The sequence below is a fragment of the Herpailurus yagouaroundi genome, unplaced genomic scaffold, assembly GCF_014898765.1.
Source record: "Herpailurus yagouaroundi ecotype Mexico unplaced genomic scaffold, PumYag 193, whole genome shotgun sequence".
Classification (NCBI taxonomy): domain Eukaryota; kingdom Metazoa; phylum Chordata; class Mammalia; order Carnivora; family Felidae; genus Herpailurus; species Herpailurus yagouaroundi.
Genome location: NW_024412424.1, coordinates 6,799,891 through 6,813,145, shown reverse-complemented (window position 1 = coordinate 6,813,145; position 13,255 = coordinate 6,799,891). Strand labels below are relative to the sequence as shown.

General features: G+C 39.2%; 1 protein-coding gene across 1 annotated transcript in view; it reads left to right on the top strand.

Moving 5' to 3' along the window:
- PRKAR2A (protein kinase cAMP-dependent type II regulatory subunit alpha) overlaps nucleotides 1–13,255 on the top strand; it is a 113,441-nt gene that overhangs the window by 71,989 nt on the left and 28,197 nt on the right. The window contains exons 3-6 of the mRNA XM_040445297.1: nucleotides 855–907; nucleotides 3,576–3,659; nucleotides 9,538–9,644; nucleotides 11,336–11,489. Coding sequence (XP_040301231.1) covers nucleotides 855–907; nucleotides 3,576–3,659; nucleotides 9,538–9,644; nucleotides 11,336–11,489 — 398 coding nt within the window. The remainder of the gene's footprint in view (nucleotides 1–854; nucleotides 908–3,575; nucleotides 3,660–9,537; nucleotides 9,645–11,335; nucleotides 11,490–13,255) is intronic.

The following is a 13,255-nucleotide window of genomic DNA, read 5'->3' as shown; positions in this document are numbered from 1 at the left end:
GTGTGTGTGTGTGTGTGTGTGTGTGTGTGTGTGTGTGTGTGTGTGTGTGTTTCACAGGTCCTTTATTTTATTTTTTAATTAAAACAATTTTTTTTATGTTTATTTAGTTTTTGAGAGAGAGAGCATGAGTGGCGGAGGGGCAGAGAGAGGGAGACACAGAGTTGGAAGCAGGTTCCAGGCTCTGAGCTGTTAGCACAGAGTCCAACGCGGGGCTTATTTTTTAATTTAAATCCGAGTTAGTTAACATATGGTGTAATAATGGTTTCAGGAATATAATTTAGTGATTCATCACTTACATATAACACCCAGTGCTCATCCCAACAAGTGCCCTCCTTAGTACCCATCATCCATTTAGGTTTGCCTCCCTCTCTGTTTTTATCTTATTTTTCCTTCCCTTCCCCTATGTTCATCTGTTTTGTTTCTTAAATTCCACATACGAGGGAAATCATATAGTATTTGTGTATGATAATTCCATAGTATCACATGGATATGTGTTTATGTTGCATATATTGTACTTTGTGGTTTTCCACCCTTGCTTTAAAATTCAGTAAAGATAGCACCTCCTTACTTGTCCTTGCCATTACCATAGGATTTAGTATGTGACACATTTTATCAACTCTCTTCTATTTGGGACTACCAATCCCTAGGAAGCTGGCATTTTAGCACCTGATAGAATGCCTGGCATTAGTAGGTACTTAATATATTTGTTAATTGAAGAAAAGGCTTTTAAAAATTACTACAGCTTTAGAAAACAGTGAATAAAAGGAAACTATGTTCACCTTCTATTTTTCCCGTAAAAGCTTACATCTGTTTTCTTCATTTTTCTCTTTATTTTTTTTCCTCTCCAAATTTAGTCTGTGCTGAGACCTATAACCCTGATGAGGAAGAGGAAGATACTGATCCAAGGGTAAGATACTAATGCAAAGGTATTAGGTAGAATTGTTTTATTCCCCACTCACTCTTCTCCTCCTCTATATGCCAAATCTAATCATACTGATAATTAAAATAAGTACAAATTAAAATTTCAACAAGATGCTATTTTTTTTATTTACCAGATTGAAAAATATTAAGAAGAATGAAAACTAGAGTAGTTGGGGTTGTGGTAAGAAGGGGTGCCTAGCTGTAGCTGTCAGAGCCTTAACTATAGTCCAGCCAACTGACTCAGCAGTTACCTGAAGGAGAACTCATCCTTAACAAACAACTGGATCCTTCCTGAGATCCTTCCTGAGGACGTACAAACAGGGATCATTGAGGTGTTGTAATAGTAAAAAATGGAAACAACTTAAATGACCCAAACTAGAGGATTACGAGGGGCTAAATTATGGTACTCAAATCAAGAGATTCTTCGGCCATTGGAAATGATGGTACAGGACCAAGTTTAATGGCATGGAATGTTGTTTATATGAGGTATATTTTCTAAAATAAAAAAATAACTTAAAAAAATATATTTATCTGGGGCCCTTGGTTGGTTCAGTCAGAAGAGAATGCAACTCTTGATCTCGGGGTTGTGAGTTTGAGCCCCGTGTTGGGTGTAGAGATTACTAAAAAAAGTAAATAAACTTTAAAATACATATGTATACACACACATATATATTTATTTATCTATCCATCTATCCATCTTTGTATTTATTAATACAAAGAATTATCTCTAGAAGGATATATCCCAAATGTTAACAGTGGTTATGGCAGGACTACGGTACACTTTTGGTCTTTTCTTAAAAACTCAGATTTTTAAACTTTTATATAATTACAAAATTATTTTTATAAAATCAAATATGAACCACCATTTTTCAAAGATTGATGTTATAAAATAAGCTTTAATGATCTTTCAAGTGTACCTTAAAATGAGCAGTCCATGAAAGATTTCTGCAGTATTCTAATAATAAAACGCTATTCCCATTGTATGACTATAATAGATATGTAGATTTTGAAAAAATTTATTCTGGTTATTGTAAAAATTTTTGATGACTTAAAAGTTAAAACAGTTTTTTTTACTAACTTTTTAATATCACAAATTTAAAATACTTAATACTTTTGACATTTTGTTATTTCTCGTCAGATTAAGCAGCATAGTTTTTTTTAGGGTGAAGACAGGACTTAGGTCTCTGAATTATAACAGCTATACTAGGCACTGATTATTTCTTTTTAGTTAAATAAACATTTACTGACTATCAGTAATAATGATAAAAGTTTTTGAGCACCTACTAAATGCCAGGTACTGTTTTAAATACTGCATGTATGAACTTGTTTAATCCTTCCAACAACACTGATTTAGTAGATAACACCACCACCACTACTAAATTGTTGATGTTTGAACTGCAGCATTTATAGCCATTGTTTATTTGCCGTCTCCACTTAGATTTCAGTAGGCAACTCAGACTTAAGGTGAGCTCCTGATCATTTCCCTTTAAACATTTTCCTCCACCCACAGTCTTCCCCCAGCTCAATTTATGGCAGCTCCATCCTCCCAAGAGGGCTCAGGCCCAAAACTTGAGGGTCACCCTCAGCTCCTCTTATTTTTTCATACCTTCATTCAGTTTTTCAGAAAATCCAATGGGCTCAGGCTTCAAAACGTATCCAGAATTCCACTACTTCTCAACACCTCCATGGTTACCACCTTGGTCCTAACCACTGCCATCTTGGTACTGGAATAATTGCACTAGTTTCCTGGCTTCCACTCTTCCCTCAAGGCTGTTCTGCAGTCAGTAGCCGGTATGAATCTTTAAAAACATGAGTCAGATCTCTTTCACTTCTCAGTCAGAAGCTTCAAATTGCCTCCATTTGGCTAGGGAAAAGTTCTAGTTCTGTGACTTATAATGCCCTCTGTGATTTGGGCATCACTCTCACCCAGCCCCCCAACTTGGTCTCTTCCTGATCTTTCCCCCTTGCTCTGCATCAGTCACACCCATCTCCTGGTTATTTCTCAAACATGCTCTTTACCTGCCACAAGGCCTTGTTTTCATTTACTGTTCCTCTGCTTGCAGTGCTCTTCCCACAGAGATGTCCACATGGCTCACTCCCTGAAGTTATCCTCATTTCCTTGAGATCTTTACACAGATGTTACCTTCTCAGTGAGGCCTTATCTGCCCCCTCCACACACACACTTTTTATCACCCTTCTCTACCTTGTTTTTCTCCTTAGCTCTCTTATTTTTCTCCTGTCACTCTCTAACATGTTTTACATATTTATTGGATGAGAGCTGGTGTTTTTATCTGTGTGTTGGCTGTGTCCCCAGAAGTGGAACAGTGCCTGGCACCCAGTAGATGCTTAATGTTTGTTGAATGAACAAGTCTATAGCCCTCTGCTTTACAGATGAGGACACTGAGGCTCCCGGGGGGTAACTGACTTGCTGCCAGTTACACAGTCAGTGAGTGGCTCCAGGGTGAGTGCTCTTCACCCCCATCACATTGCCCCTCCATGATCAGGGCCCCGCTTGGTATTTGTATAGAATTAAAGTTACAGTAAATGTGCTCTTAATTTTTCCCACTTAGGAGAAAGAAATGTACTGATGTGTGAATAAAGTCAGATTTTAAATTGGAATAAAAATATTTCCCTGGTTTTATTTGGATTGGCAGGTGATTCATCCTAAAACTGATCAACAGAGATGCAGACTTCAGGAAGCTTGCAAAGATATTCTCCTTTTCAAAAATCTTGATCAGGTAACATTGGTTTTTAAAAATATTTTTGTATTTTGGCTTTTCTCCTATTTGTCATTTAAACAGTTTTTCTGTGGGGGTGCTTGGGTGGCTCAATCAGTTAGGCATCTGACGCTTGATCTCAGGTTGGGTCTTGACCTCAGGGTTGTAAGTTTTGTGCTGGGTGTGGAATCTACTTAAAAAAAAAGTTTTTGTAATCTTAGCCTCAGCCATATGAGGTATAAAACTTTACATTCATCCTCCTTACAATGTTTGCATTGTGTTGACTTCCATAACTCATCATAATGAGCTTTTCAGATGACTTCTAGTATTTCTCTGAATTGCTTTGGTACTTCCTCAAAGACAGTATCCTTCAAGGACCATGCTCTTTGGCCATGTTGAAAGGAAATGTTCAGGTTTATATGACCCTGGCTGAAAGCATTTGGAGGGTCTGAATTTATGCTGCAGAGTAATTTATCCAAAGTTGCTAGTATGGAGTTGTCTTCTCTGGTAGCAATTAACCCACTGGAAGTGTGTGACTTCTTCTCAGACCTTGAATGTGGGGCACCTCTTGTGATTACTTCTCAGCAAAGAACTCAGGCGTGGGGAGTGGTGTGTGTCCTCAGGGCTCTGGCGTAGGACCTATGCTTGAACCTGTCTTCCCTCCCTTGATGGAGATAGAGAGCAGGAGCTTTATTAGTCTCAGGCGGAATAAAACAAGGCCCATGACCTCAAGGAAAGGCTGGTTGTGAGAAATACTGGTCTGTGTCACTTATTTTCCCTAGAAGATCCATCTGTATCAAGGGAAAAAGGACTTGCTTCTTTATCTACTGAACAAAATCCCTTTTAATGTTCTAAGGGAAGTTGCTGTGTCAGTCTAATATTCAGAGTTTTCTTAGTGTTGAAGAATACCATTATACCATTTTATTTTACCATTTTAATGTTGAAAAATGGTAACGAAAATTTCAGATTTAGTTATATTTTTCTGGCATTTTTGTCATGAAAATATTCAAATACAAGTTGAAAGACTTTTATGGAACACACATTTATCTACTGCTTTGATTCTAACATTAACATTTTACTATGCTTGCTGCATTGTATACCATATACCCATCTTTCAGCAAAGGGGTCAGTAAACTTTTTCTTAAAGAACTAGGTAGTAAATATGTCTGTCATAACTACTCAACTCTGTTATTATAGCAGGAAAGCAGCCATAGACAATACATAAATGAAAGGATGTGGCTCTGTTCCAATAAAACAATATTCACAAAAACAGTCACCTGGGTGATTCAGTCCATTAAGTATCCGACTTCAGCTCAGGTCATGATCTTGCAGTTTGTGAGTTTGAGCCCCATGTTGGGCTCTGTGCTGACAGTGCAGAGCCTGCTTGGAATTCTCTCTCTCTCCCTGCCTCTCTCTGCCCCTCCTCAGCTTGTGCTCTCTCTCTCAAAATAAATAAATGAATTAAAAAAAAAAAAACAACACACATTATTTACAAAAACAGGCAGCTGTTGCTGGCCCCTGCATTAACCCATCTTACTTTTTGGGGTTAATTTCATAGTAAGTTGCAGATATCATTATACCTTCCTTTAAACACTTTGGCATGAACTAGAGTTCAATATTTGTAAGTTTTTTATATACAGTTTGCATACAATGAAATCCTTAAGTTTTGGGGCCCCTGGTGGCTTGGTAGGTTGAGTGTCCAACTCTTGATTTTGACTCAGGTCGTGATCTCACAGTTCATGGGATCGAGCCCTGTGTGAGGCTCTGAGCTGACACCACAAAGCCTGCTTGGGGTTCTATCTCTCCCTCTCTTTCTGTCCTTCCCCTGATACCATGTACGAGCACATGTGCACGCTCTCTCGCTCTCAAATACAACATTTTTTAAAAAATGCATGAGTTTTGGGGCGCCTGGGTGGTTCAGTTGGTTGGGCTTCTGACTTCAGCTCAGGTCATGATCTCGTGGGTTTGAGCCCCATGTCAGGCTCTGTGCTGACAGCTTGGAGCCTGGAGCCGTCTTTGGATTCTGTGTCTCCCTCTCTCTCTGCCCCTTCCCCCTCACACTCTGTCTTTCTCTCTCTCTCTCTCTTTCTCTCTCTCTCTCTCTCAAAAATAAATAAAGATTAAAAACTTTTTTTAAAGTGCATGAATTTTGGGGTGCCTAGGTGGCTCAGTGGGTTAAGCATCTGACTTCGGCTCAGGTCATGATCTCATGGTTTGTGAGTTGGAGCCCCGTGTTGGGCTCTGTGCTGACAGCTCAGAGCCTGGAGCCTGCTTCAGATTCTGTGTCTCCCTCTCTCTCTGCCCCTCCCCTGCTCACCCACTGTGTCTCTCTCAAAAATAAATAAACATTAAAAAAAAAATTTTTTTAAAGCATGAGTTTTATGTACATTCTCTGAAGTTTGATAAATGTTGTACACTTAGGTAACCCAAACTCCCTAACAAGTTATGGAAGATGGCTACCACCCCAGAAGATTCCCTCATGCCCCCTCATGATCAATTCTTGCCCCTTCCTTTCAGAGGCAACTACTATTTTGATTTATTCTACAGTAAATTAATTTTGTCTCTCATAGGATTTCATATGAATGGAATCCTACAGTATGCACTCTTGTGTATGAGACTTCTTTCACTCAGTTTTCAAGGTTCATTCCTGTTGCCTAGATCAATAGTTCATTCCTTTTCCTTTTTCACCTTTTATTTTGAACTAGTTTTAGACTGACAAAAAAGTTGCAAAGATAGTACAGAGTTCCATATACCTTTCATCCAGATTCCCCCAGTATTAACATCTTACATCCCCATAGGACAACTATCAAAACCAGGAAATTAACATTCTTACAATACTGTTCGTTAAACTAGAAACCTTATTCAGATTTCACCAATATGGTTTTTTCTGGTTAAGGATCCAATCCAGAAAATCACATTGCATTTAGTTCTTAACTTCTTTTCAGTCTGCCATGGTTTTCAGTCCTCTCTGGTCTTTCATGATCTGGACACTTTGAAGACTACTGGTTTGTTATTTTGTAGAATGTACCTCAAATTTGGATTTCTCTGATGTTTCCTCATGACTAGAGTAGGTACACACATTCTTAGCCAGCCTGCAACAGAAATTATATTGTGTTCTTCCCTGAACATAGTATCAAGGGGTCACTGATATCAGTATGTGTTATTGCTGGTGATGTTAGTTCATTCCTTGTTTGTTGCTAAGTAGTATTCCACTATATGAAAATACTAGTTTGCTTATCCATTTTTCTGTTGATGGATACCTAGTCTCTTTTGTTGTTGTTTTGTTTTGTTTTTAAGTCTCTTTTTGTTGTTAGCTCTTATGAATAATGCTATGGATATTTTGTACAAGTCTTTTTTTGAATGTTTTCCCCCCCATTTCTCTTCAGTAAAATACCTGAGGGAAAAATTGCTGAGTCATAGGGTAGGTATGTTTGATTTTATAAAAACCTGCCATAACTTTTTCAAAGTGGTTGTACCATTGTGTATTCCTTCAGCAATATAGGAGATTCCCAATTATTCCATATTCTTACCAACACTTGTTACTGTCTGTCTTTCAAAATTATAGCCATTGTGGTAAGTACATTTGTTTCAGTTTTTTTTTTTTTTAAGTTTATTTATTTATTTCGGAAGAGTGGTAGGGGCAGAGAGAGGAGGGAGAGAACCCCAAGCTGACAGCACAGAGCCCCATGTGGGGCTCAGTCTCACAAACTGTGAGATCATGACCTGAGCTGAAATCAAGAGTTGAACACTTAAACAATTGAGCCACCCAGGCACCCTTATTTCAGTTTTTAAAAATTTATTTCCTGGGGCTCCTGGCTGGCTCAGTCAATAGAGCATGCGACTCTTGATCTCAGGGTCGTGAGTCCAAGCCCCGTATCGGATATAAAGCATTCTTTAAAAAATAAAAATAAAAATAAATAAATAAAATAAAAATTTATTTCCTGGGGCACCTGGGTGGCTCAGTCAGTTAAGCATCTGACTCTTGATTTTGGCTTGGGTCATGATCTCACAGTTTATGAGTTTGAGCCCCATGTTGGGCTCTGTGCTGACAGCAGAGTCTGCTTGGGATTCTCTGTCTCCCTCTCTCTCTGCCCCTCCCTGGCTTGTTCTTTCCCCTCCCTCCCTCCCTCTCTCTCTCCCTCCCCAAAATAAATAAACATTAAAAAAAAATTATTTTCCAAATTTCTTGTTTGAAATTTTCAAATTTACAGGAGAGTCAAAAGAATAGCTCCATGAACACTCATGTACCCTTCCCCAGTTGTTAACATTTTGCCACATTTCTTGCTTTTGTATATGTACACATACGTAAATACATATGAGCTGCTTTTTTTTGTTCAGCGCTATTTATGAATATATTTAAGACGTCTTGACTCTTAGCCACTAAATACTTTATAAGATGTATTTTCTAAGAATAAGGATATTTTCCTGCATTAGCACAGTACCACTATTACCATTGGTTCAGTATTGTTATTTAACATCCAGGCCATATTCTGATTTTCCCAGTAAAATTTTCTATAGCTTTTTTGTTTTATTTTTCAATCCTGAATCACATGTTGCTTTTGGTTGTCCTGGTGTCATTTTAGTCATCTCTAACCTAGAATTCTCCCCTTATACTTTATTGTCATGACACTGATGTTTTTGAAGAGTCCAGGCCAGAGTAAAGTTACTCAAACTGAGAGGCTGCCAGTGGACAGCCCACAGGCCAGTTACAGCTAGGTGTGTTTGGTCCATATTATACATGAAAATTTGAATTGTTACCTGTATTTAAACATGAGACTTCTGGCAACACTGGGCTCACATTCCACATGAATGTGGAATGTACAGGAATAGCACTTCCTTTTTAGTATTTGTCAGCTTTTACAGTATTCAACACACATGGGACTGTGGAACTAAAGACATGCTTTTAGTGATACTCAGTTATTTTAGGCAGCACAGTCACACTGACAGAACACTAAATGACACGGAATTCTGCAGCCGTACAATTTTTCCTTGTCAGGTCTTCAGTCTACATTCCTCCAAAGATAAAGTCTTTCTTTGAGCTGAAACTGATATTCTTTAGTGCCCACTGACAGTCACTGATCTCCCTCCCTGACAAAGGGATGCTGCCCCTAGACTGAGACCACTGTTTTGTTAGAATTTAATAGCCGTGTTTTGTTGTCATTATACTTATCAGTATAGTTACCTTCTGGTTATAGTTATTGGTGAGTAAGCAATTGTACGTGTTGTATATAAATGATTGAAGCAATAATAGCTGTCCAAGAACAGATGTCAATTTTGGAGTACCTGTTGTGCGATAAATAGTTCCTTTAGGTTTTTCTTTTTTAGTCATAAAAATCAATGAGCTAGAAACTATTAAACCCTTTTTAAAATATGGATTAACTGAGGCTTGGAGAGGTTAAGTGATGTGTGTGGCTTGTGCTGCTCAGAGGTAATTTCTGTGTCAGAGCACTTGTGCTGCTCTGTGAGGTAATTTCTAAGTCCATCTCAGCCCTTTAGATTTGATGATCCTGTTAAGATCAACACCTACAGGAAGATGGCATCACATGGCTTTACAGATGACATAGTAGAGCTATCAAGGCACCTGACAGTCATGTGGGCATGGCTGGGAGAATGGACACCAATGATTTATATACCTATTTTTGCATAAATTATGAAATGTTTTTTCAAAGCAGTACTGCTTCAGAAAACTTGGCAACTGTGCTGTGTTCATGGAGATACAAAGCTGAATGGTCACAGGAAAAACATTTGTTTCAGACAGCTTTTAGGTTTTTGCTTGAATATGGGAGCAGTCTGATATGTGTACTTCCACTGTGTAGTCACAAACTGAGATGAGCATAGTCATTTTTTTCCACTAGCAAATGTAAAAGCCATATTTTCTCTTTGTGTGTATCCCCTGCAGGAACAACTTTCTCAAGTCCTTGATGCCATGTTTGAAAGGACAGTCAAAGTTGATGAGCATGTCATTGACCAAGGAGATGATGGAGACAACTTTTATGTCATAGAACGGTAGGAGATGGAGCTTTGCAGTCGTGTGGCTACAGTTATTAAGATTCATGATTCAGGGCAAGTGCTTTACCCTATGCTTTTTTGTTCATCCCAGAGAGGAGTTAGGACCAGGTGTACAAGCTTCTCAAAGTTTGTGCCTCTTGTCCATAGCCTGCCCCCTCTATCTACTGCTGTCCTTAGTCCTCAGTACAACCCATATTTGGGTTGCCATTATCAACATTAAAAAGTCTCTTTTACAATTAAGCAAGATGTTCTCTGTAAACATGTTACTTGCCAGTGTTCAAGTGAATTGATTTCATAAAGAAGCCATTTTGCGGGGTGCCTGGGTGGCTCGGTCTGTTGAGCGGCTGACTTCGGCTCAGGTCATGATCTCGCAGTCCGTGAGTTCGAGCTCCACGTCGGGCTCTGTGCTGACAGCTCAGAGCCTGGAGCCTGTTTCAGATTCTGTGTCTCCCTCTCTCTGACCCTCCCCCGTTCATGCTCTATCTCTCTCTGTCTCAAAAATAAATGTTAAAAAAAAAAATTTTTTTTTAAAGTTAACACATATTTAAAAAAAAAAAAGCCATTTTGCTATATTGTCACTTGGATCTTTCAGTCCCAGCCTAATTTTACACATGAATACACTGCCTCACCCTTCATGTCCCTGGCCCCTTCTGGCTCTGTTCCATGTATAAGACATATTGGGAGACATGAAATATATGGATTTGATCTGCTGGCATTAGTGTGTCATAAGCTCTTGAGCTGTTAATACCATCTCAGCAGCTCCTTCTGACCCCCTCTCAGACCTGACAGGAACCACCCTCTTCAGATTATCTCCTATAGAATGCCTAGAAATGGTTATCACCAGGTAAAAAGGTCTCTTTAAGGAATTTGCTATGTGTTGTTAGTTCTCTTGCAGAAACATTGATACGTTTAAGTTTGCCTCAGTGATGTATTGAGAGCACCTGTTTGTCTAAATGTTTGTCAGTTCTGAGTATTATTCTCTAGCAGTCATTAGTAGTCAATAGATAGAAAATTGTACCTTTTGGTTTCTTTATTTTAATCAATTCTATATCTTGGTTTTCAACAAACTACAAAACGAATCCCATATAATCATTTTAATCCCTTCAGCAAAAGCATTTGACAAAATGCAACACGTTTTCATGATAAAAACTCAGCAAACTAGGAATAGATGTGGTTTTTCATCAGTCAGATTAAAGGAATTTATTTTAAAGCCTATAGCCAACATCATTGTTAATGGTGAAAGATCGACTGTGTTCCCCTTAAGATCAAGAACAAGACAGGGATATCTGCTCTTATTTCTATTCAGTATTGTACTGTAGGTTCTAGCCAATGCAATAAGACAATGAAAAAGAAGAAAAAGAGGGAGGAAAGGAGGGCATATAGATTGGAAAAGGAAAAGTAAAGCTGTCTTTGTTTGCTGATATCATGATCCTCCCTAGAAAATCCCAAGCTACAAAAAGGCTACTAGAATGCTACAAAAAAGCTACTAGAACTGATAAGTGAGTTTATCAAGGTCACAGAGTACAAAGTCAAAATGCAAAACTCTTTTGTATTTCTGTATACTAGTAAAAATCTGTTGGAAATCTCCTGTCTTAATCGTTTGTACCTTCTATTCATGTGCCACCTGCCAGGTTCTTAAGTTTATTATTAGAAGTAATAAATGAAATTATTTCTTGTTATGCTTCCAGGGGAACCTATGATATTTTAGTAACAAAAGATAATCAAACTCGCTCAGTTGGTCAGTATGACAACCGTGGCAGTTTTGGAGAACTTGCTCTGATGTACAACACCCCGAGAGCTGCTACCATCGTTGCCACTTCAGAAGGCTCCCTTTGGGGACTGGTGAGTTAGAGAAGTGATTCCTCTTGTATGGCACAGTAATGATTTCCCTTACTTCTGGTTTTCTGTCCTTGGGCTGTTGGTTCACACTATATTTTATAGCCAGTTCTCTAAAAGACATTATGAAAGGTCTTGCACCAGTGTGTTTTTCCATTTCTCCAAAGTGATTTGTCAACAAACCATTTACTCCAGATTACAGGGAAAAGACAGTCTTATGACCTTGCAGTCATGTCAGCTCTTATTACACTTTCTGTTCATGTTTTTATTAGAAAGAGAGCGAGGGGAGGGATAACTCTCTATACAAGAGGCAGCCTAGAAAAAGAATTGTCATGGAAAGCTCTGCCAACAGTGTGTTCCATCTCTAGGAGTCACTTTTCTCTATGGCCCGCCACCCACTTGTGCATTGGTCTATGCGATATCCAATAGGTTTAGGTGACTAGAAAGTCTGGCTGCCATATTCTGGGAAAGAGAACTCTCCTAGAATGTCTACGGCACAGCCCTACTATGATCCCTGTCCTGTATTGTCCATAGTCCACCTTGCTTCCTTCAGCATCATGAAGCCTTCAAAACCTATAACTCACTTCCTTCTTTTTTTTTTTGAATGTCTGTTTATTTATTTTGAGAGAGAGAGCGAGCATGCACAAGCAAGTGGGAGAGGGGCAGAGAGAGAGAATCCCAAGCAGGCTCTGCACTGTCAGTGCAGAGACCCACGCAGGGCTCAATCTCACGAACTGTGAGATCGTGATCTGAGCCGAAATCAAGAGTCAGATGCTCAACGAACTGAGCCAACCAGGCACCCCATAACTCACTACCTCCTTAAATATAATAATTACCCTCTTGTACAAATTCCAAATTTTAAATATCACTTTTAAGGTATTGACATCTGTGAAGGGGCGCCTGGGTGGCGCAGTCGGTTAAGCGTCCGACTTCAGCCAGGTCACGATCTCGCAGTCCGTGAGTTCGAGCCCCGCGTCGGGCTCTGGGCTGATGGCTCAGAGCCTGGAGCCTGTTTCTGATTCTGTGTCTCCCTCTCTCTCTGCCCCTCCCCCGTTCATGCTCTGTCTCTCTCTGTCCCAAAAAAATAAATAAACGTTAAAAAAAATTTTTTTTTTAAGGTATTGACATCTGTGATAATTTGCTTACGTTTACTTTACAAGCAGAATTAAATGTATACCATAGCATTATCAACATAGTTCTGAGACTATAGATGCTGGAGAGGATGTGGAGAAACGGGAACCCTCTTGCACTGTTGGTGGGAATGCAAATTGGTACAGCCGCTCTGGAAAGCAGTGTGGAGGTTCCTCAGAAAATTAAAAATAGACCTACCCTATGACCCAGCAATAGCACTGCTAGGAATTTATCCAAGGGATACAGGAGTACTGATGCATAGGGGCACTTGTACCCCAATGTTCATAGCAGCACTCTCAACAATAGCCAAATTATGGAAAGAGCCTAAATGTCCATCAACTGATGAATGGATAAAGAAATTGTGGTTTATATACACAATGGAATACTACGGGGCAATGAGAAAAAATGAAATGTGGCCTTTTGTAGCAACGTGGGTGGAACTGGAGAGTGTGATGCTAAGTGAAATAAGCCATACAGAGAAAGACAGATACCATATGGTTTCACTCTTATGTGGATCCTGAGAAACTTAACAGGAACCCATGGGGGAAGGGAAGGGAAAAAAAAAAAAAAAAGAGGTTAGAGTGGGAGAGAGCCAAAGCATAAGAGACTGTTGAGAACTGAGAGCAAACTGAGGGTTGATG